At 47.7% G+C, this 23855-nt stretch overlaps 1 protein-coding gene across 1 annotated transcript in view; it reads left to right on the plus strand.

The window, feature by feature from the left end:
• Positions 1-23855, plus strand: part of MAN2A1 (mannosidase alpha class 2A member 1) — a 652784-nt gene that overhangs the window by 415314 nt on the left and 213615 nt on the right. The window contains exon 18 of the mRNA XM_069226405.1: positions 4823-4964. Coding sequence (XP_069082506.1) covers positions 4823-4964 — 142 coding nt within the window. The remainder of the gene's footprint in view (positions 1-4822; positions 4965-23855) is intronic.

A 23855-nucleotide genomic window follows, 5' to 3' on the forward strand; every position in this document is an offset into this window, starting at 1 on the left:
AGGTCATAAGCTAGCATTTTACTTTGCATCTTTTGGAGAGGCCTTTTTGGATGAGCTACAGCTGGAATGATTGCATATACTTGCTGCATTGGTGGAGGTGGCTCACTCACTATCCCTTGCCACTACATTGAGAACATTAGCAATGAAGTCTCAAGGCAATATTTAGATCGGATTCAGGGGCAGTCAAGGTCCTTTAAATGTTGCACATGATGATTATGAGGAGGAGAATGTGGACAATTTACTTCCACTCCATTGCCTGTTTGATGACTTAAATAATTCCAGTGGCCTGGCTAGTTCCCCTTACAGAATTGGATTCCTGATTGGGACCCCTACCGAATATAGTTCCATTGTGTGGTGGTAGTCCGCAGAGCTGCAGTAGTGATTGACTTTGTATTGTGAAGATCTCGCAGCCGGAGCCCTTAATTGGCTCTTAAAGAAACTTTGATGTGACCTGCTCCAAGCTGTGCTCTGCCTCACCTGCAAGTCCCCTACAGCTAAGTGTTATATACCTGTCCCTGAAGACCCTGCCTTTCCGACCCAGCAGTTCACACTGAGAGCTTGGTGGTGCTGGCTTTTGCCAGCAAGGTCAGCCCTAATGCTTTCCTCTCTGGAACACTGGACAAGGAATGAAGGTGTACTGACCTATTTCGTTAAAAGGGGTTTCCACTCTGTCAGTTTAGGCTTGAGGTCCATGAAACCACTGTGCCAGCTAGAGCGCTATACACCAGACGTCTAGAGTATGGCCTGCTAGATCTTGCCGGTTCTGTCACTCCTGAAGAATTTAGAAAAGCCATTGCATAGACACTACATGATGGTCCTGATGCAGCTTTGAAATGATCTGAGAAAAACGGAGTGTGTGGGCCATGCTGTAGGCAGCAGTGTTGTAGTCAGTCGTCATGCATGGATGCATGCCACAGCATTTCTGGAGGCACCTCTTATGAATATACCTTTTGATGGCTCTAGTCATTTTAGAGTGAAGGCAAGTTCTGCCCTGGAGTGCTTCAGGGAGAGTTGTCAAGACCTGTACATGGCCTTGTCGCCTGTCAGTCAATTTCACCACACTACAAGAAATAGAGAGGCATTAACAAGGCCTTGCTTATCTCTAAAGGCAGCCTTTATAAGCCATGCAACATCCAGTGGAGCCCTTTTGTGCTTCCAGCAGGTGCGGGAGTGGTAGAAGATGTCATTATCGCCTTCCTCCTTCCCTACTTCAACTGCAGCTGAAACACTCTGAATCCCCCTTCCTTATTCATTTGTGGCAAGTAGGAGACAGGATAGTTTTTTCCCCAACCCATGTGGTTTGCAAATACCTCTGACTGGTGGGTCCTGCAGGTTATTTAACACGATTATGCCACTATGTTTCTTCTCTCCCCACACACACTTCAGTTAATTATGCCTCCATCATTGCTCAGAAACGTCAGTCAATGTTGGCCAAAGGGAGCATAGAGCGAGTCTATATTGATTCTAGATCTTAAGTTCTTAAATGCTGTCTTTCAGAGGAAGTAGTTCAGAATCCCAACTTCTGCAATGGGTTAAGGGGTCCGGATAGAGTCCTTAGGCTTGCAGGATGCCTACTTTAATGTATCTGTACAGTCCCACAGACATTTACTTTGGTTTGTGGTAGAATTGGAGCACTTTGTTTGTGATCCTGCCCACTTTTGCCTAATTTCTTCGCTCTAGGTGTTCTGGAAGGTGATGGCAGTGGTTGTGGCCCATCTTTGCAGGTCGGGAGTACTTGAATTCCTGTACCTTGACAGCTGGCAGATAAAGGCTGGTTCACTTCAGTCAATCATAGACCACCTGCAGACTAAAGCCTCCCTGAAGTCCTCCTTGGATCTCTGTTAACAACCCAAATCTCATCTGCAACTAATGCAGAGTATATAGTTCATTGTGGCCATTCTAGACAGAGTGACTTTCAGGGCCCTTCCACGCTCACAATGAGTTCTTGCCACATGTTCACCTTATTTCATGCATTTGGTTGGTTCCCTGTGTCCGTTGGCACATGCAAGTTCTGCAGTGGAATCTCCTCTTGCAGTGGGCGCCACATCATATCTCGGACGAGGCACTCCAGGACCTCCAGTAGTGGCTGGTAGATGCCAGCCTGACCTGAAGCAGACTGCTCTCCCTGGCTGATCAAGAGCTCACAGTAGAGATCATCTTTGGGCTGGGGTGATCACCTGGACAAGGTGGAAATCGGGGCTAGGTCTTCAGTGGCACAGCCATATAAACCCTCTGGAGCTGTGAGCCATCTGGTTTACCATGAAGGCCTTTTTTCCCATCCATCAAGGAACGTCCTACCAAGTCTTGATGGAGCTCACAACCGGCATGTGGTACTGTAACAAAGCTGGATGGTATTGGGTTGTCAACACCCCTCCAGGAGGTTCTGAGACTCTTGAGTTAGCTCATCCTTCAAGGGATTATTCTGACAGCCAATCATCCAGCGAGCTTTCTCAGTATCAGAGTAGATGAGCTCAGCAGGCACCGTCTGCAGACCATAAATGGTTTCTGCACCCTAGAGTTGGTGCAAGATTCTTTGCTCAGTGGGGCATGCCTTGAGGAAGGCCCTTTCACTACCACTGAATAACCTGCAGTATTGTGCTTACTGCGTGCTAGAGTTTCTGCCTCAAGGCTCAGTGGGGACTCATTCCACTTGCAGTGGCACTGTGGACACCTGTATGTTTTTAATCTCTACTGCTTCTTCCAAGAGTTGTGAAGTTGGTCAGGAGGGACTAAAGGCAACTCATCCTTATAGCCCTGATTTGGGTCAGGAGAGTGTGCCACGTTAACCTGCTTTGTCTGTGCATTTGTCCCCTCAATCTTCCTATTCGTGCAGACCTTCTGTTCGATTGAGTGAAACCAGCTGAGTAGTTTTGACCTGCCTGCAGAGGCAGTATACATTATGCTAGCTACTCAACATTCATCTCCCGCATCTGTTTGCTCTGGTTGCTAAGCTAAATTTGTGGCTTGATATGAGCACCGTCTGGTTGATCCACTTTAGGACAAGCTAGCCTATTTGCTGCTGTTTTATGTTATCACTATTCTGCTGAGGTTTTGCTGTGGGCTTATTCAACTTCATCGTACAGTTTGACCTTTCTGCATTTGCCTGTCCGAATTTTGTTGTATACGTCATGCATAATGCATTTAATCAAAGAGCACATATATGTTTTGTCCTGTTCCCTTTATTGTGTTGCAAAGGAATCTTAACGTGGCTCTCACATTTTTGATGTTTACACCTTTAGAACCTGTACAGAGACCTGTTGTCCGAGGCGCTTGACCACTAAGATGGATTTTCTGATTGCTGTTACTTCTGTGCACCGACAGTGCAACTTCTGTATACACCCTTCTTTCTGAGAAGATCATGTGCCCTTGTTACCTAAAATGGTGTCACCCTTCCACATGAGACAGTCCATTATTCTTCTGACTTTTTACTTTCTGCCATATTCCCCAAAGGAGTACAGAGCGGTTGCACTGCTTTAATGTCAAGAGCACAGTTTGTTTTTACACATGCTGAACTAAAGATTACCGGTTGGATCGCCAGCTTTTTGTCAGTTTTACTGATGATAAAAAAAGTAAGGGCAGTTCAGAATTGGATCCTTTCCATATTAATCATCCTGTGCATTACTGTTTTATGCTGTAGCAAAGAAGGAGTCTTGTGGGGGCCTCTGGGCTCATTCCACTAGCACCGAGGCTGCTGTTATGGCACTGGGAAGAGTTGTGTAGGTGTTCGGCATCTGCCAGGCTGCGGCATGGGCATCCATCCACACCTTTTCCAAGCTTTGCTGTCTAGACAATTACGTCTGCAGAGAGGTCCATTTGACCTGCTCTGTTCTAATGGACTTTGTGGAGTGAAGTTCACTCCTAAGATCGCCCTTCATCCCCCCCCACCCCTGTTCTGGGAGGTACTGCTTTGGCATCAGTACGAATAGTGAGGGCTTCGCGGTCAGAAGAATCCCTCAGAAGAGCAGGTTACTTATCTTTGCTAACTCTCTTTCTGGTTATTACACTGCTTAACAACAGATTCCTCACCATTGTATCTCCAACCTGTGGTGTGGAGTAGATTTTTAGGGTCCAAGTTATCTTTGGCACACTGTCATGTTTGCACTTTATTCCAGTTGATCCATATCTAATGGTGCAGAAGAGTTGAAAAAGAAAACTGACATTGGGTGCAGGTGTAATGTCTGTATTCAGCCTTGTAATGTCTGCTGTGCTGATGCAGAATCCAGTGGCACAATGTGTCGGCACATGGGAGCAATTACTGGTGCCACCGGGAATTTGCAAGGTGAGGAATCTTCAGTTAGAGTATCCACCAGAAATAGCTTTAAGGTAAAGTATTTATTTGTATTACAGGTGCCACTATGTGGCCTGTAATCGGTTCAGAGATGAAAGACAGTGGAAGGGGCGCTAATAGGGTAAAGAGTTTATTCTGTTTACATCTCATTGTTTTGCATTGTCATATAATGCCAAAAACTGTTAAATTACCACATCATAAGACTTGGTACACATGGCTTTTTTTCCATGAACAGGGATGTTTTTCTTACGGAAATTAATCCATAACTTAACACTGAATCACTTGGTAGAAACAGGTAGTCACAGAAAGAAATTGTGACTCTAGCTCCTACGATTTTATACAGAGGAGCAACAAATATGTTGACCTTTGACTAGAGGTAAATAATGAATTTATTAGAGGTCGATGTTAGCTTTTTAATAAGTAATAAATGTATAGTTAAATCCTGAGAAGAGCACCATTCTGTCAAAATGATTTTGTAAATCTTTGTTAATGAGAATAGTGTGTGCATTTTTTAACCTATGTATTCATTTTTAGATTCAACCAAGACAGACAATGTCCAAATTGCCTCTTCAAGCCAATGTTTACCCTATGGCTACAATGGCTTACGTGCAAGATCACAGCAGTCGTTTCACACTTCACTCAGCACAGTCCTTGGGCATTGCAAGTTTCAAAAGTGGTCAGTATAAATTTACTTTGTAGACATTAGTTTCTCTAGTTATGAAAGATCCATATCACGTCCTATAAATGAATTACTATTTGTGATTGTAGGGCTGCTGTCTGATTTTGTTCATTCTTGGCGCATAATACTAAAATTCATGTGCTAAATGTATGTCGTACTGTATTTCATGCACATACTTATTTGCATTATTCTTCCAGAAGTCTTTTTGTAGGTGAACATGTACATTGCCAGTTTATATGCACAATTGTTATTTAGCTCAAATGAAAAGTACATTTTGTACAGGTTATAGCATGTCTTTAATCCCAAATGAAATATAAATTATCTAAAGGTTATATTGTGTTCAGTTATGATATTCAGAGCATTTGTATTCGGGTATATAATTCTTTAAAAAATCTTTAGAGGTGGAAGTGTGAAAGTGCTGCTATTGATCAGTGTTGTTTCCACTGCTATTTGTTTTGGATAGTTGTGTACTTAAAGACAGACTGTAGACAATTAAAGGTTTGAACAAACTATTTTAACATGACAAGATGTTTACCCACATTTTGTATTGCTATTTCATCTGCAATCCTTTTGACATCCACCTCACCTTTGTCCAGCTCACACTCACCGGAGCTTACGAACATTGCACATTCACCTGTGGGCACCCTCAGTTTACACATCCATTGTGCCCCAAATTTTGCAGGATGGTAGCTCCTGTAGAGAGAGTGAGAGGGCTGTAACAATTTGTCTAATGGTGTTGCTATGACCCTGGTGATTTAGTGGTGAAGATTTGAGGAACCTGGGATTGGGAGTGGGCACTGTGACCCTTACTTTCTGGGAGAGGAGGAGATGTTGGGATAATGGTTGTGGGGGAGGATAGCAAGAGGGCCCCCCGTGCTGGTAAGGTATGTTTTTGTGGTATACATTTTTATTAGTATTCAAAACTCAAAAACAAAGCCAAAGAAAATCCAGGGAATGAGCTTGCACTTAATTTGACAGATATAGGTCAGTGAGTACATATGACCACATCACAAGCTATGAAGAGAGTCATCTCTGCCACAGTCATTGACAGACAGATCCGCACCTCAATGTCCCAGCTGTAAGAGAAGATATTAACAGAAGTAGGTTACATTACTGGGTAGTATCAGAGAACAGCAAGTAATGATATGGGGAAACGGAGAAGGACTCTCCCTACCCTTGTGCTGCACTACCCACTTTCTACTAGTGCCCAAATTAGTGTGGTAAGGAGACCATGAAAGTCAGTGAACACATTTGGGTACTGTAGGAAGTAGGCTCGGTATATACTATCTCAAAGTAAGAGATAGTGTGCACACAGTCCAAGGGTTCCCCTTAAAGGTAAGATAGTAGCAAAATTAGATAATTCTAATGCTCTATTTTGTGGTAATGTGGTCGAGCAGTAGGCTTATCAGAGGGGTGTGTTGAGCATTTGTTGTGTACACACACAGGCAATAAATGAGGAACACGCACTCAAAGACTTAACTCCAGGCCAATAGTTTTTATATGGAAAAATATATTTTCTTCATTTATTTTAGAACCACAAGATTCAAGATTTGAAGTAAATACATAAAATGCAAGGTATTCCACACACGTAAGTAAGGAACTTTGAATTAGAGCAGTAACATACACAGTTTTAGTTAAAATGGCAATAAGCTATTTTAAAAGTGGACACAGTGAAAAAATCAACAGTTCCTGGGGGGTGGTAATTATTGGTTAGTTTTTCTGGTAAGTAAGGCACTTACAAGTTCAAGTTCCTGGGCATAGGCAGCCCACCATTGGGGGTTCAAGGCAACCCCGAAGTCACCGCACCAGCAACACAGGGCCGGTCAGGTGCAGAGGTCAAAGAAGGGCCGAAAACACATTGGCGTCTATGGAGAATAGGGGTGCTCCGGTTCCAGTCTGCCAACAGGTAAGTACCTGCATCTTTGGAGGGCAGGCCAGGTGGGTTTTGTAGAGCACTGGGGGGGGGGAGGGGGACACAAGTCAGCACAAAACACACCCTCAGCGGAACAGGGGCGGCCGGTGCAGTGTGCTTAGCAGGTGTCGGGTTTTTAGTAGGAATCAATGGAGGGACCCGGGGGTCACTCTAGCGGTGCAGTTAGGGCGCAGGGGGGCTTCTCGGGCCAGCCACCGACTGGACTAGGCAGAGGATCGCCTGATGGTCACTCCTGCACTGGAGTTCGGTTGCTTCTGGTCCTGGGGGCTGCAGGTGCAGTGCTTGGTCCAGGCATCGGGTTCTTTGTTCCAGGCAGTCGCGGTCAGGGGGAGCCTCTGGATCCTCTCTGCATGCGTCATTGTGAGGGTCCAGGGGGGTCGTCTCAGGTTACTCACGAGGTCGCAGTCGCCTGGGAGTTGTCCCTGCAGTATTTGTTCTCTGGCGCTCGAGCCGGGGGCGTTGGGTGCAGAGTGTGAAGTCTCACGCTTTCGCCGGGAAGAGTGAAGTCTTAGAAAGTTGCAAAGTTGTTGCTCTTTTTGAACAGTGCCGCTGTTCTCAGGAGTTTCTTGGTCCTTCGGGTTCAGGGTAGTCCTCTGAGGCTTCAGAGGTCGCTGGTCCCTGTCGGATGCTTTGCTGTGCAGGTTCTTTGAGTCTGGAGACAGGCCGGTAGGGCTGGGGCCAAGTCAGTTGGTGTCTCGGTCGTCTCTGCTGGGCTTTCAGGTCAGCAGTCTTTCTTCTTGTTGTAGGTTGCAGGAATCTGATTTCCTGGGTGTAGGGTCGCCCCTAAATACTAGATTTAGGGGTGTGTTCAGGTCAGGAGGGCAGTAGCCAATGGCTATTGTCCTGGAGGGTGGCTACACCCTCTTTGTGCCTCCTCCCTGAGGAGGGGGGGGGGTACATCCCTAATCCTATTGGGGTAATCTTCCAATCTCAAGATGGGGAATTTCTAAAGGCAGGGGTCACCTCAGCTCCGGACACCTTAGGGGCTGTCCTGACTGGTGGGTGAGTCCTCCTTGTTTTTCTCATTATCTCCTCTAGCCTTGCCGGCAAAAGTGGGGGCACTGGCCGGAGGGGCTGGCATCTCCACTATCTGGGATGCCCTGGGGTGCTGTAACAAAAGGCATGAGCCTTTGAGGCTCACAGCCAAGTGTTACAGTTCTTGCAGGGGGAGGTGAGAAGCACCTTCTCCTACTGCAGGCTTTGTTTCTGTCCTCAGAGAGCACAAATGCTCTCACCCCAGGGGGGCAGAAACTCATCTCAGTGGCAGGCTAGCACAGACTAGTCAGTCCTGCACTGAAGGATTGGGTAGAATTCAGGGGGCATCTTCTAAGATGCCCTCTGTGTGCATTTTGTAATACATCCACCACTGGCATCATTGTGGGATTATTATTCTGAGAAGTGTGATACCAAACTTCCCAGTATTCAGTGTAGCCATTATGGAGCAGTGGAGTTCGTTTTGACAAACTCCCAGACCATATACTTAATATGGCCACACTGTACTTACAATGTCTAAGAATAGACTTAGACACTGTAGGGGCATATTGCTCATGCAGCTATGCCCTCACCTGTGGTATAGTTCACCCTGCCTTAGGGCTGTAAGGCCTGCTACAGGGGTGACTTACCTATGCCACAGTCAGTATTTTGTGGGCATGGCATCCTGAGGGGGATGCCATGTCAACTTTGCCTTTTTCTCCCTACCAACACACACAATCTGCAATAGCAGTGTGCATGTGTTACATGAGGGGTCCCTTAGGGTGGCACAACACATGCTGCAACCCTTAGGGACCTTCCCTGGTCACAGGGCCCTTGGTACCACTGGTACCTTTTACAAGGGGCTTATCTGTGTGCCAGGGATGTGCCAATTGTGGAAACAATGGTACATTTTTAGTGAAAGAACACTGGTGCTGGGGCCTGGTTAGCAGGGTCCCAGCGCACTTCTCAGTCAAGTCAGCATCAATATCAGGCAAAAAGTGGGGGGTAACTGCAACAGAGAGCCATTTTCATACAGGTGCAATTGAGGAAGTATCAGAATTTTGGAGATCGCTAGCCTCCCCATTGGGGACAGCGGAAGAGCCATCCAAAACCTCAGTGGCTGTGAGGAGCTTACCTGCGTTCCCGTCAGTTAGGTGTGTGTGTCCGGATGGTAGATGTTCACTCCCAAGTATTTAAACATATGCAGTTTATATTCCATCCCGTGGGTGGAAGCTGTTGGTGTTCCCCCTCAGTGAGAGGCTGGAGTGGTTATATACAGTACTTAGTCCAGTTGATCTGCAACCAGAAGATATCCCCAAAGCCATCAAGAATACTGATCACCTCCGGGAGCAGCATGGTACCATTTTGGAGGTATATCAATGCATCATCTGTGTAAAGTGAAACAATCTGCCAATAGTCACCCATGCATATGCACCACTCCAGAGCTTTCATATGCAACTAGGGGTTCTATGGCTAAGGCGAAAATGAGTGGAGATAGGGGACAGCCCTCTGAATGGTATAGTTTTTTTATATTACCTTGCCCAAATGGACTTGTGCCACTGGATTCACATATAGCAAATGAATACATTGGCATTATCTCCGGCCCACTCCTATTTCCTTCATCACCCTCAATAGGAAGAGCCACCCCAGCATATTGAAGGCCTTCTCTTTATCTGAAGAGTGGACTATATGGCATGGCGCCGAGTCTCAGGAGTTGCAAATTAGGTTGAATAGATGCTGAAGATTAAGAAATGTATTTCTTCTGGGTATAAAACCATTTTGGTCATCGTATGTCAGGGTGGTAAGCACCGGCAGAAGCTGATTGGACAGCACCTTAGCCAGTATGTTGTAATCTAGGTACATCATGGCCAGTGGTCAGTAGGACTGTACATCCAATCTGTCCCTGCAAGGCTTAGGTAAAATCACAATTAGCCATTGCGCAGTGTTAGGGAGAGCCCTCAACCTGTCTGCTGTCTGGTAGACCTCCAATAGCGCTGGCTCCAACAAGGATTTAAAGGTTTTATAAAATTCCACTGAGAAGCCTTCTGTTCCTGGATTTTTAGCTCCATCTGTTAGTTGGTTGCTAACTTTATTTCCTTTACAGTCAGGGGTTCCTCTAGTGTTGGGCGCTATGTAGGGCTGACCCTAGACATGGGTATGGAGCTCAGATATGCACCAATGGCCTGTAGTTCCAAGGCGGAGCATATAGGTTACGATAGTAGTCCCTGAATGTAGAGTTTATGGCATCTTGTGAGGTTACTAATGTGCCTTCTGGAGTCATAACAACCCCAATTGGAAACCTGTCTAGATTAGTTTTAAGGAGCCCGGCCAAGAGGCACACTGATTTGTTGCCCTCTGAGTGTTGTTTGCAGTTCCAGCCCGATAGGTAAGATTTAGCCAGGTCTCTGCACTCTCTCATCAGGTTTGTGCAGGGTCCACGAATCCCGACCCCCTGCTGCAAGTCTGGATTCCTAATTTTTTATCACTGTCTCTGTCTGTGTTAACTTATGAATGAGCTCAAGCTTGGCTCCATAAGTGATCTTAAGGCAAATTAACCATTGTGCATCCTAGAATGGCAGGTCTAAGACTGCACTGGCGTCTGATTTCCAGGTGAGGATGGGCGATCTGGGCATTACCCCATCTCAGCACCAACTTAATGGGGTTGTAATCTGACCAAGTTTGCCCTAGGAATCCAGTATCCAATATTTTACAGCCAAGGTCAGGGGTGTGAAAGAAATAACCCGAATGCGAGTGCAAGTGATGCATAGGTGAGTAGTGGGAAGAAACTCTACTCAGATACCTGTTCCTACAGGCATAGCAGAGCCTCCAGGGTGCTGCCCACCCCTGAAAATGTACTGTCATTCTGGGATCCCATAAGGGGAGTAACTGTTTAAATAACCACTCCATTGCCACAGTCCTTCAGGTCTCTGCGTGTGTGTCTGTCTGTCTGTCTGTCTAGGAAAGCCAATGGGTTGCCGTTAGGAGTGTATCCTGTCTCTAAGGACAGCATTTCCCAGTCATCTGTCCCTCTATAACCATGTGCCTCCCCACTGGGTCGACTTGTGTCTTATGGAAAGTGAAATTGGTGCCAGCTGATAACAAAACCCCCCTGGTGTAAGAGGAGTAAGTGGTGCCCAACTCCTTTCCCCTCTACTGCCTGCGCAACATCTCCAGCTCTGTAGCATCCATATGTGTCTCTTGTACATAGAAGTTCCAAGTCAGGCGATTAAACATTGTCTGGTTCATTGCATGTGTAACAACCATGCCAATAGTTTCATCACTTAACTGGCAAGATGCAGGACTGATAGGGAGGCACGCAGCAAGTGGGCGATGGAAGTGGGGTTGGCTAATGAATGAGGGCAGAGCCAGGGAGGGAGGCCACAACATTAGTTGCACAGCCTTCCATGTGATCTGTTGTGGTAATGTGATGCATGCAGTAGGGGGGAAGGCAAAAGAAAATTGAAAGACACATACAACACTGAATTTCATACGTAAATAGAACATTCCCAGCTCCCCTTCACCAGGCAGGACTGAAAACACCTAGCAAGGATACAAGTCTGTGACTATTAAGTCTCACCTGCTGTCCCTTCAGTGGGAGGCGGGGAATAAAGTGTACAGCTTCACGTCAAGTCTGCCCATCGTACCATGAAACACACACACACACACACACACACACACACACACACACACACACACACACACACACACACACACACACACACACACACACACACACACACACACACACACACACACACACACACACACACACACACACACACACACACACACACACACACACACACACACACACACACACACACACACACACACACACACACACACACACACACACACACACACACACACACACACACCACCCCCCCCCCCCCCCCCCCCCCCCCCCCCCAAAGGCTCGCAGGTGCCATCCCAGGACATTGTCCATCACAGTGCTAGATAATGTACCAATCTAGGAGTTAAGGCCGGGTGACCCACCTCATCTGATAGAAGCATCTAGTTGCAGATTCCTAACTCTAGAATTTCCCCAGGCGTCAGTCTGGATTTGAAGGTTTTCTCAAGCAGTATCCTGTGGGCCATTAGGTGGCGTCAGTCGGCACTGCGTCCATCATCATCCATGCCGGATATGAGGTTGCGAATCCGATATAGGCGCCCCCCAGTGCGCTGATGCCAGTTTTTTTCTTTCCGCGACAGCCATCGCTGATCCTAGAAAGAGCTACCCCTCGGTCTTTTTTTGACTGGTCTTTTTTGACTTTTTGATATAAGTTTTTTGAGTTGTTTAACTCCAGGTGCATCGAGGGATGTCATTGAGGAAGACTGGCTTCAAGCCCTGCAGTTCCTGTTATTGGGAGATGTTCGTGACTGATCCACACTTGTGTGCCTTTGTTGCCTAGAATGCAACCGTGACCCAAAGTGCTCTGTGTGTCGGGCCATGCATCCGAAAGCTTGGAGGGAGCGGTCCCTAAAGCTGATGGTGGCCCCAGCTTGACTCCATGCAAGTCGAGGTCCCGGTCGAGGGGAATGTCCCAGGAGAGGTCACAGAGCCCTCTATCATCGTCGTCCCACTCCCAAGTCCTCGGGATGATAAGGTAAGTTGAGGCATAAGAAGAAGTCAAAGAAGACCAAGTGTTCTTCGACTTCACCTTGTCCTTTGGTCGATGAGGGAGCGTTGTTGCACTAGGCCTTCATTTGTGGAGCCTGCATCTGGGTCGGCTCCGCGCCTTACTGAATTTCCAGGAGCCAGAGCAACCCCTTTTCATCTTGTAGAATTCTATGAGGCCATGTGCCGCATTTTGGGGCAGTCTGACTCCCCTGCCAGGCCTTTGGGAGTGCGGAGTTGAAAAGGGCCCCTTTGGGTTCAGGGCTGGTGGCCTTGGCTCTGAGGGGCTCCCATGGATCCATCCTTGGTTCCTGTCAAGAATCCTCAAACTTGCCATGTAATAACAGCAAAACGTAAAAGACATGCTGTAGGAGTGCTGGTAAAGAAGTATCCACAGTGGAAAAAGCGATGTCCTTCTTGGAATAAAGTTTGCTGAGTCGTGCTACACACGTTGCAAAGAAAATGCAGAAGAAAGGAATTCAAGATGGCCGACGAGAAGTTCAGACGTTAAGTTGTCGTTCTAGTGTTGCACTCAATTTAGTTGCTATGATACTCACGCCGCTATAGAGCTTCGAACTTGAACTGTGACCTGACAGGAATCCAGATGTGTTGAGAAAGCGCTTGTTGTGAGGTAAACATTTTCTGAGGCAAACTTGGCTTTGCATGCCTTTCACGGACTATTTGAGTTAACTACAGATAATATTTAATTGCTTAGAAGAAAATACAGTGACAGAAGGTTTTCAAAGCTTTTAAGAGAGTTTCCGGCTGGAATTCTCTTGTGTGAACATTCAAAGAACATAAAGATATTTTCAACCAGAGATCAAAAAAGTTACTGGAGAATATTAACACGAGAAATTTAAAGAAGCATACAGATTATTATTAACAGAAAAGATAAATATAAAACAGACAACAGGAAATACAATTTTTTCACATTATACTTTACTTTTATCTATATATATATATATATATATATATATATATATATATATATATATATATATATATATATATATATAGCAATTATTCAAAATTATTTAAGAACGTGCAGTCAAACGAACTCAAAATATATATCAGCACGAAGGCTGAGAAGTAAGCTAATCTTCACTTAAAAAAAACGAGAACAACTTCTAAGAAAATCATTTACTATTAATTATTATTAATTCAACATCCAACAGTAATAGAGAAAGAGAGGCAAAATCCTCAGGGAACTCCAGGTAAGAAAGTGTGATATAATTGTTGATGAAATTAATCATTAGTAAATGTAATTGGATGATGTAGTTACAATAGTGTGTCCCTAGTAATTGTAATTTTGCAGGTGCTGTTATCCAATTAAAATAAGAAGTGAATGGCAGACTGAGTATTTGAAGAAACACCATCTCTGAGGCAGTCTCCCTAAATCCCATTCCCCTTTCCCCCTCCAGGGTGCTGAAAACGGAGATTCTATTTTGTTGGGAGTAGTCTGGGTTGGGACTGAGGGTTTATCTTCTGCTCCTGAGGAAATCAAATCAAGGTACTTTGACAGTTCCGGACCAGCGTCGTTGGTACCACGTTGATCTTCACAGAGGCTAGCGCAGCCCGTGCCCCCCGGTGGTGCCGTCTCCATTTTCATTGAGGACTCCGACACTGAGCCAGATGGGTGTTGTCCGGCATCGGCAGAGGCTTTGCCCCCTATGTCTGATCCTGAACCTTATTCCTAAGGTCTAGGTTACGGCGAGGAATGGGAGGGGTCGCTGGACCCTTGGGAATACCAACTCCAAGAATCTGTGGACTGGCAGACGTACTTGGGTGAAGCCAGTGGTCTGGATACCTACACAGATATTGGCATTCTTTCTCCTCCTACTGTGGCTACGTAGGACAGTGCTTCATATTCTACAGTGGTGTGAAGAGCAACTGAGATCCTGGACCTTGGGTTACCTTCAGTGGCAGTCAGGACTAACCTCCTGATAGAGGTGCTTAAGCCCGGAGCTTCATCTTCCCGAACCTCAGCTCTGCTTCATTGAACCCCTTACAGATGTCCTGTTGAGTACCTTGTCCAAACCCAGCGCAGTCTCCTGTGCAATAGGGCAATTACTCACCACCATCACCATGCTCCTGGCAACCCAAGTTTCTTTAAGCAACACCCTAACACTGAGAGTTTGGTCATTACAGCCTCTACCTTCCATGGTGTGTTCCCTTCTGCACCCTTGGATAGGGAATTCAAGAGGCAGGACACACTTGCTGAAAGGCTAGACGCAGCAGAATTTTTGATTCTATGTGGACTGTACACAACCGACTCAGTGGGCAGAGTGGTTTCATCGACAGTGGCCCTTAGGCACCATGTCTGATTGAGGTCAGCTGGCTTTTCGGGGGATGTCCAAACCAACCTTGTGGGCATGCCTTTGATGGCACCTGTGTCTTCGGAAACAAAGCAGAATCGTCATTCGAGCGCTTCAAGGATTCTCATGCTACTGCCTGGTCCTTGTGCCTCACGGTGGCCCCTCATCCCCCTCAGTCCACTTTTTGTCCCTTTCATGGCTACCGAAAAGGTGCCCAGCCATGTCCGTTCCCTTCCAGCCACCATGCGACACATGCTGCCCAGCCTCTCTGTGGCTGCGGATGTGGGATCCACTGCCTTTGTGGATCAAGGAGCCAGTGATCTGGCCAATTGTATAAACGCCCTTTCCTCCACTTCCTCCCCACAGCTGCCTCCAAACCATCTTAATCAGACTCTTTCCCACCAGGGACCAGTGGGAGACAGTGTTCGCCATCATCTGCTCTGCTTCCAATCCATCACGTCAAACAGGTGGGTTTTGAAGATAGAACGAAGGGGCCAGTCCCTCCCCTTCCATCCTTGCCGCCATCATATGATCTCATGACAGAGAATCACTTGGCAATTCTCCGGGAGGAAGTTACAGCACTCTTGGCCACGAGAGCCATGGAGAGGGTTCCTGTGCCAGAAGTAGGTTGCGGTTACTATTCCTACTACCAAAAAGGAAAAGGCCCTCCGCTTTATCCTAGACCTTCAATCCCTCAATCTCTGCATCAAGAATGAATAGTTCAAATGCTCACTCTGGCTCAGGTTTTATTTGCCATGGACTCAGGAGACTGAATGGAAGCTTATTTTCATATACTCGTTCTGCCTTCCCACAGGTGTTAGTTGGAGTTCTTGGTAGGCCACAAGCACTTTCAATTCTCCGTGCTCCCCTTTGGCCTTATGAGCACCAGTCTTCCCCTATCCTGATGACTGGCTGTTGAAGGTGGGTTTGCCCCAAGCTATTATCTCACACCTCCAGACTACGATGGATGTCCTGCATTTGCATTGATTCACTATAAATGGGCCAAAGTCACTGCTGACTTGCTATCAGATGCTCCCTTTCGTCTGAGCTGTTGTGGACACAGTGCAGTCTCGGGCTTATCCTCCCGAACGGATATTCAGGCTACGATACTGATGTTTCAGCCTTTACCCTAGATTTTTGTGAGAATGACTCTGAAGCTTCTGGCTTCTGGTCCTCATGGCCTCCTGCATCCTGCTAGTGACACATGCTAGATGGCATATGCAGGCTCTGCAGTGGGGCCTGAAGTTCCTGTGGGCGCAGCATCAGGGGAATCTCTCTGACATGGTCCAGATCTCGAGGGAACTGAGCGAGATCTGCAGTAGTGGCTAACGAACTGCTTTTGGGTCAGGGGCAGATCCCCCTCCCTTCCTAACCAGATTTGACAGGAGTGACAGATGCATCATTCCTGGGCTGGTGCGGCCATCTGTGAGAGATGGAGATCAGAGCCATCTGGCCTCAAGCATAGGTCGGACTCCACATCAACCTGTTGGAGCTCTGTGCATTCAGACTAGCATTGAAAGCATTTCTTCCCTCTCTCAAGGGAAAAGTAGTGCAGGTGTTCATGGACAACACCACTGCCATGTGGTATTGCGACAAGCAGGGCGGGTGGGGCCGTGGACCATTTGTCAGGAGGCTCTGCACCTCTGGACGTGGCTGAAACGTCAGGACATTTTCCTGGTGGTTCAACATCTGGTGGGCTCTCTGAATGCCAGAGCGGACAAACCCAGTCACCAATGCTTATTTGATCACAAATGGCATCTCAATCCGTAGGTGGAGCAAGGTCTCTTTCAGCAGTGGAAAGAGTCTTGGTTGGATGTGTTTGCCTCTGCAAAGAACCCGCAGTGTCAGCAGTTTTGAACGTAGGAGTCTCCACGGTGGTAATCACTTAGCAGCGTTTTTTGTCTTGAAGTGTAATTCAGGCCTCCTGTACACCTTTCTGCCCATACCACTTCAGCTCAGAGTTGTCAAGAAGATCAAAAACGACTGTCGTTGGCGTACATTTGTAGCATGGGACACAGACAAGTGTGTTGACCCCCTTTCTGTCCCTCTCTCTGAGGTTGTATTGCTTATCCTTCCTCTGGCCCAGCAGGGCTCTTCTATGAGCACTCTCAAAGGTTAACTGCCTGCCATATTTGCTTTTTTTAGGTTTTCTGATCAACGTTCCTTGTTTAAGCCTCCTATTTTAAATAGGTTCTGTAGGAAGCTGGCTCTGTGTATATACTATCTCAAAGTGAGAGATAGTGTGCACAGAGTCCAGGGGTTCCCTAAGAGGCTTGACAGAGGCAACAATAGATAATACTAATGCTCCATTCGTGGTAGTGTGGTCGAGCAGTTAGGCTTTTTAGAGGGTAGTGTTAAGCATTTGTTGTACAAACACAGGCAATAAATGAGAACACACACTCAATGACTTAACACCAGGCCAATAGGTTTTGTATAGAAAAATATTATTTTCTTAATTTATTTTAGAACCACAAGATTCAAATTGCAAATAAGTACATTAAATGTAAGGTACTTTGCATAGGTATAGATAGAAATTTGAATCAAAACAATAATGTACACAGTTTGACATAAAATGACAATAAGCTATTTTAAAAGTGGACACTGCAAAATTGAACAGTTCCTGGGGGAGGTAAGTATAGGTTAGTTTTCAGGTAAGTAAAGCACTTACAAGTTCAGTCTCTGGGGCATAGGCAGCCCACCGTTGGGGGTTCAATTCAACCCCAAACACCCAGCAACACAGGGACAGTCGGGTGCAGAGGTCAAAGAGGGGCCCAAATAACATAGGCGCCTATGGAGACAGGGGGTGCTCCGGTTCCAGTCTGCTAGCAGGTAAGTACCTGCGTCCTCAGGGAGCAGACCAGGGGGTTTTTGTAGAGCACTGAGGGGTCCCAAGTAGGCACACAAAGTACACCCTCTGCGGCACAGGGGCGGCCGGGTGCAGTGGTCAAACAAGGCGTCGGGTTTGTAATGGGAATCAGTGAAGAGACCCGGAGGTCACTCAGACGTTGTAGGCAGGGAACAGAGGGGGCTTCTCTGGCCAGCCACCGACTGGGCAAAGGTGAGGGTCGCCTGCTGGTCACTGCTGCACCAGTGGTTGGTTCTCCTGGGGGCTGCGGGTGCAGTGCTTCTTCTAGGCGTCGGGTTTCTTTTCATCTGGCCTGGGGTTCCTCTGCATTCCCTCTGCAGGTGTCGTCGTGTGGGTGCAGAGAGGTTGGCTCAGGGTGGACATGTGGGAGTCGCCTGGGGGTCCTCTCTACATCATTGGACACGGGCCAGGGGCGTAGGGTGCAGAGTGGTGGGGACTCGCGCTTCTGGAGTGAGTTGGGAGTCCCTTTAAAGATGGTTTCTTCTTGGCTGTTTAGACAGGGCTGCTGTCCACAGGAGTTTCTTGGTCCTTTGTAGTTGCAGGGCAGTCCTCTGAGTCAGCAGAGGTCGCTTGACCCACAGGATGCGTTGCTGGTGCAGGTTCTTTGAATCAGGAGACAGGCCGGTAGGGCTGGGGCCAAAGCAGTTGTCGTCTTCCTTCTTCTCTGCAGGGTTTTCAGGTCAGCAGACCTTCTTCTTTGTAGGCCGTCAGGAATCCGATTTCCTGGGTTCAGGGTCGCCCCTCAATACAAAATTTAGGTGTGTGTTAGGGCAGTAGCCAATGGCTACTGTCCCTGAGGGTGGCTACACCTCCTTGTGCCTCCTCCCTTTGGGGAGGAGAGCACATCCCGATTCCTATTGGGCTAAATCCTCCAAACCAAGAAAGAGGATTTTCTAAGGAGGGGGTCACTTCAGCTCTGGTCACCTTAGGGGTGGACCTGGCTGAGGGGGTGACTCCTCTTTGTTTTTCTCATTATCTCCCCGGACTTGCTCCTAAAAGTGGGGGCTGTGTCCGGGGGGGGGCGGGCATCTCCATTAGCTAGAGTACCCTGGGGCGTTGTAACACCAGGCTTGAGCCTTTGAGGCTCACCGCCAGGTGTTAAATGTAAAGCACCTCCACCCAGGACATGCTTTGTTCCTGGTCACAGAGTGCACAACGGCAGTCACCCCATGTGGCCAGAAACTAGTCTGGAAGTGGCAGGCTGGCAGAGACCGGTCAGCCTAGCACTAGCAGTTGGGCTTGCATGCAGGGGGCATCTCTATGATGCCCTCTGTGTGCATTTCTCAATAAATCCCACACTGGCATCAGTGTGTATTTATTGTGCTGAGAAGTTTGATACCAAACTTCCCAGTATTCAGTGTAGCCATTATGGAACTTTGGAGTTTGTGTTGGACAAACTCCCAGACCGTATACTCTTTATGACTACCCTGCACTTACAATGTCTAAGAATTGGCTTAGACACAGCAGGGGCATAGTGCTCATGCAGCTATGCCCTCACCTGTGGTATAGGGCGCCCTGCCTTAGGCTGTAAGGCCTTCTAGCGGGGTGACTTACCTATGTCACAGGCAGTGGATAGTGGTCATGGCACTCTGAGGGGAGTGCCATGTTGACTTAGTCTTTTTCTCCCCACCAGCACACACAAGCTGTGAGGCAATGTGCATGTGCCGAGTGAGGGGTCCCCAGGGTGGCATAATACATGCTGCAGCCCCTAGAGACCTTCCCTGGCCACAGGGCCCTTGATACCAGGGGTACCTTTTGCAAGGCACATCTCGGTGTGCCAGGGCTGTGCTAATTGTGGAGGGAAAGGACACTGGTGCTTAGGCCTGGTTAGCAGGGTCCCAGCACACTTTTAATCAAAGCTGGCATCAACAAAAGGCACAACGTTAGGTGGTAACCATGCCAACAGTGGCATTTTCCTACAGGTTCCTCAAAGGCCTTACTCATATGTTTCCTCCATCTCCATTTAATATGCCCCAGTGGGATTTGAATTTAGTTTTGGCTTTTCTGATGTGTGCTCCTTTTGAGCCTCTCCACAATTGTCCTATCAGGCTTCTCACTTTGAAAACAGCCTTCGTTGTGGTCATTACATCTACCTGCAGGGTGATTGAGCTGCAGGTATTGCCACCTATGCCGCCCTACCTTTCCATCTATCCTGGCAAAGTGGTGCTTCACACTAGGACCTCCTTTTTGCCAAACGTGGTTACTCCCTTTCATGTAGGCCAGTCCATCTTCCCGCCTACTTTTTACGCAGCCCACATCATTCTAAGGAAGAGGAGGGACTCCATTGCCTGGACCCAAAAAGAGCGTTGACGTTCTACCTTGATCATTCCCAGAGTTCTGGGTGGATGATCTACTGTTTGCTGATTATGTGGGTGTGAAGAAAGGCCGGGTAGTGCAGAAGAGGACCATCTCCAGATGGGTCATTTTTTGCATTAAAAGGGACTGGGCACTGGCTAAGACATAACCCTCTGAGTTTTTGCGTGGTCATTATACCAGAGCTAAAGCGGCCACCATTGCAGTAGCATGTGGAGTTCCAGTCATTGACACCTGTCAGGTGACAACGTGGGCATCTCTGTACACACTCACCAAACACTACTGCCAGGACAGTGATGACGGTAGTGATGCTCGTTCCTGTAAGACTTTCTAGTATGATCTTAGTTCACGGACCCATCTCCGGGGATGGTATAGGTTGAGTATCTTTTCTAACGTAAGGAATCTGCAACAAGATGTCTCTATCAGCTGGTCAAGTTACTTTCCTTCAGTGACACCTTGTCTGGTAGAGACGATATCCAGTTGCAGATTCCTTACTGACCCACTTATTCTCTCCGCTCTGTGAACTGATTTCTAGGGCCTGTAAGGAAATGCCTTCATTGGCATGGTTACCCCCTAACTTTTTGCCTTTTGTTGATGCCAGTTATGATTGCAAGTGTGCTGGGACCCTGCTAACCAGGCCCAGCACCAGTGTTCTTTCCCTAAACTGTACCTTTGTTCCCACAATTGGCACAGCCCTGGCACACAGATAAGCCCCTTCTAAATGGTACCCCTGGTACCAAGGGCCCTGTGACCAGGGAATGTCTCTAAGGGCTGCAGCATGTATTATGCCACCCTGGGGACCCCTCACTCAGCACGTGCACACTGCCTCACAGCTTGTGTGTGCTGGTGGGGAGAAAAAAGACTAAGTGACATGGCACTCCCCTCAGGGTGCCATGCCCACATCCCACTGCCTGTGGCATAGGTAAGTCACCCCTCTTGCAAGCCTTACAGCCCTAGGGCAGGGTGCACTATACCACAGGTGAGGGCATAGTTGCATGAGCAATATGCCCCTACAGTGTCTAAGCCAAACCTTAGACATTGTAAGTGCAGGGTAGTCATAAGGAGTATATGGTCTGGGAGTCTGTCAGTTACGAACTCCACAGTTCCATAATGGCTACACTGAAATCTGGGAAGTTTGGTATCAAACTCCTCAGCACAATAAATGCACACTGATACCAGTGTGGGATTTATTGTAAAATACACCCAGAGGGCATCTTAGAGATGCCCCCTGAATACCAGTCCGGCTCCTAGTACTAGGCTGACCAGTTTCTGCCAGCCTGCCACAACCAGACGAGTTTCTGGCCACACGGGATGAGTGCCTTTGTCACTCTGTAGCCATAAACAAAGCCTGTACTGGGTGAAGGTGCTTCTCACCTCCACCTGCAGGAACTGTAACACCTGGCGGTGAGCCTCAAAGGCTCAAGCCTTTTGTTACAGCACCCCATTGCATCCCAGCTAGTGGAGATGCTTGCCCCTCCGGCCACTGCCCCCACTTTTGGCGGCAAGGCTGGAGGAGATAATGAGGAAAAGAAGGAGCAGTCACCTACTGGTCAGGACAGCCCCTAAGGTGCCCTGAGCTGAGGTCACCCCTGCCTTTAGAAATCCTCCATCTTCAGTTTAGATGATTCCCCCAATAGGAATAGGGATGTGCCTTCCTCCCCTCAGGTAGGAGGCACAAAGAGGGTGTAGCCACCTTCAAGGACAGTAACCATTGGCTACTGCCCCCAGACCTAAACACACCCCTAAATTTAGTATTTAGGATTGACCCGGAACCCAGAAAATCAGATTCCTGCAACCTACAACAAGAAAGACTGGACCTGAAAGCCCTGCAGAGACGACGGAGACAACAACTGACTTGGCCCTAGCCCTACCGGCCTCTCTCCAGACTCAAGGAACCTGAAAAGCTATGCATCCGACAGGGACCAGCGACCTCTGAGACCTCAGAGGACTGCCATGAACCCGAAGGACCAAGAAACTCTAGAGAACAGCGGCAGCCTCTGTTCAAAACCTGCAACTACTTTGCAACAAAGAAACAACTTTGAAAGAACTCTCTCTTCCCGCCGAAAGCGTGCGACTTCGCACTCTGCACCCGACGCCCCTGTTTTGCGTTCAGGAGAACCAACACTGCGAGTAGAGGACTCCCAGGCGACTATGACGACGTGGGCACCCCGAGACGACCTCCTTTTCACCCCCACAGCGACGCCTGCAGAGAGGATTTAGAGGCTCTCCCTGACGGCGACTGGTTAGTAACAAAGGAACCGACGCCTGGACCAAGCACTGCACCCGCAGCCCCCAGGACCGAGAGGAACCACTTACCAGTGCAGGAGTGGCCAGCAGGCGGTCCTCATCCTAGCCCAGTCGGTGGCTGGCCCTAGAAGCCCTGTGTGTCCTGTCTGCGTCGACTAAGTGACCCCCTACTACCTCCATTGCTTTCTATAGCAAACCAGATGCCTACTTTGCCTACTGCAACAGCCACCCCTGTGCCACTGAGGGTGTTTTTTATGGGCTTGTTTGTGCCCCTCGTGCTCTACAAAACCCCCCTGGTCTGCTCCCCGAGGACGCAGGTACTTACCTGCTAGCAGACTGGAACCGGAGCACCCCTGTTCTCCATAGGCACCTATGTGTTTTGGGCCCTCCTTTGACCTCTGCACCTGACCGGCCCTGTGTTGCTGGTGCTGTGGCTTTGGGGTTTCCTTGAACCCCCAACAGTGGGCTGCCTATGCCCAGGAGACTGACTGTGTAAGTGCTTTTAAGTGCTTTACTTACCTGAGAAAACTAACCAAACCTCCCCCCCCCCAGGAACTGTTGATTTTTGTACTGTGTCCACTTTTAAAATAGTTTATTGCCATTTTAACTTAAATTCTGTGTACTACTGTTTTAAATCAAAGTTCTATACTTACCTGAGTGAAGTACCTTGCATTTTATGTACTTACCTCAAATCTTGAATCTTGTGGTTCTAAAATATATTAACAAAATATATTTTTCTATATAAAAACTATTGACCTGGAGTTAAGTCTTTGAGTGTGTGTTCCTCATTTATTGCCTGTGTGTGTGTACAACAAATGCTTACCAGTACCCTCTGATAAGGCTATTGCTCAACCACACTACCACAAAATAGAGCATTAGTATTATCTAACATACCACTATCAACTTCTAAGGGGAGCCCTTGAACTCTGTGCACACTATCTCTCACTTTGAGATAATATATACAGAGCCAGCTTCCTACAGCTACCCTGCACTTACAATGTCTAAGAATTGACTTTGACACCTTTGGGCAGAAAACCACTAGACACCAGGGAATTTTTTATTTTTATTTTTTTAATGTTTGGGGAGCGACCCCTTAAGCAAGGATCGCTCCCTGGGCCAAATTATTATTACGCCATTTCTGCCCCCTGGGGGACGATCGGCCTTGCGATCTGCCCCCAGGGGAGGCATAAACCACTAGACACCGGGGATTATTTATTTTATTCATACTTGCGCCTAAGGGGAGCAGCACCTTGGGCAAGGGCAGATCGGCCTAATATTATTAGGCCGATCTTCCCACGGTGGGGGCAGAAAGCCACTAGACACCAGGGATAATTTTTATTTTTTATGTTTGGGGAGCGACCCCTTAGGCAAGGGGCGCTCCCGGGGAGCCAAGGGCCACTCCCCGGGGGGGAGGGAGGGGCGGGGGGAGCAAAATATTTTTAGGCCTTATCTACTCCTCCTGGAGGCAGATCGGCCTAATATAATTAGGCGGATCTGCTCCAGGGGGACAGAAACCTCTAGACACCAGGGATATATATATATATTTTTTTTTTACTTTGTTTTTATGTATGGGGAGCGACCCCTTAGACAAGGGTCGCTCCCCTGGGGGCAAATTGTATTTAGG

Source organism: Pleurodeles waltl, chromosome 1_1 (genome assembly GCF_031143425.1).
Source record: "Pleurodeles waltl isolate 20211129_DDA chromosome 1_1, aPleWal1.hap1.20221129, whole genome shotgun sequence".
NCBI lineage: Eukaryota > Metazoa > Chordata > Amphibia > Caudata > Salamandridae > Pleurodeles > Pleurodeles waltl.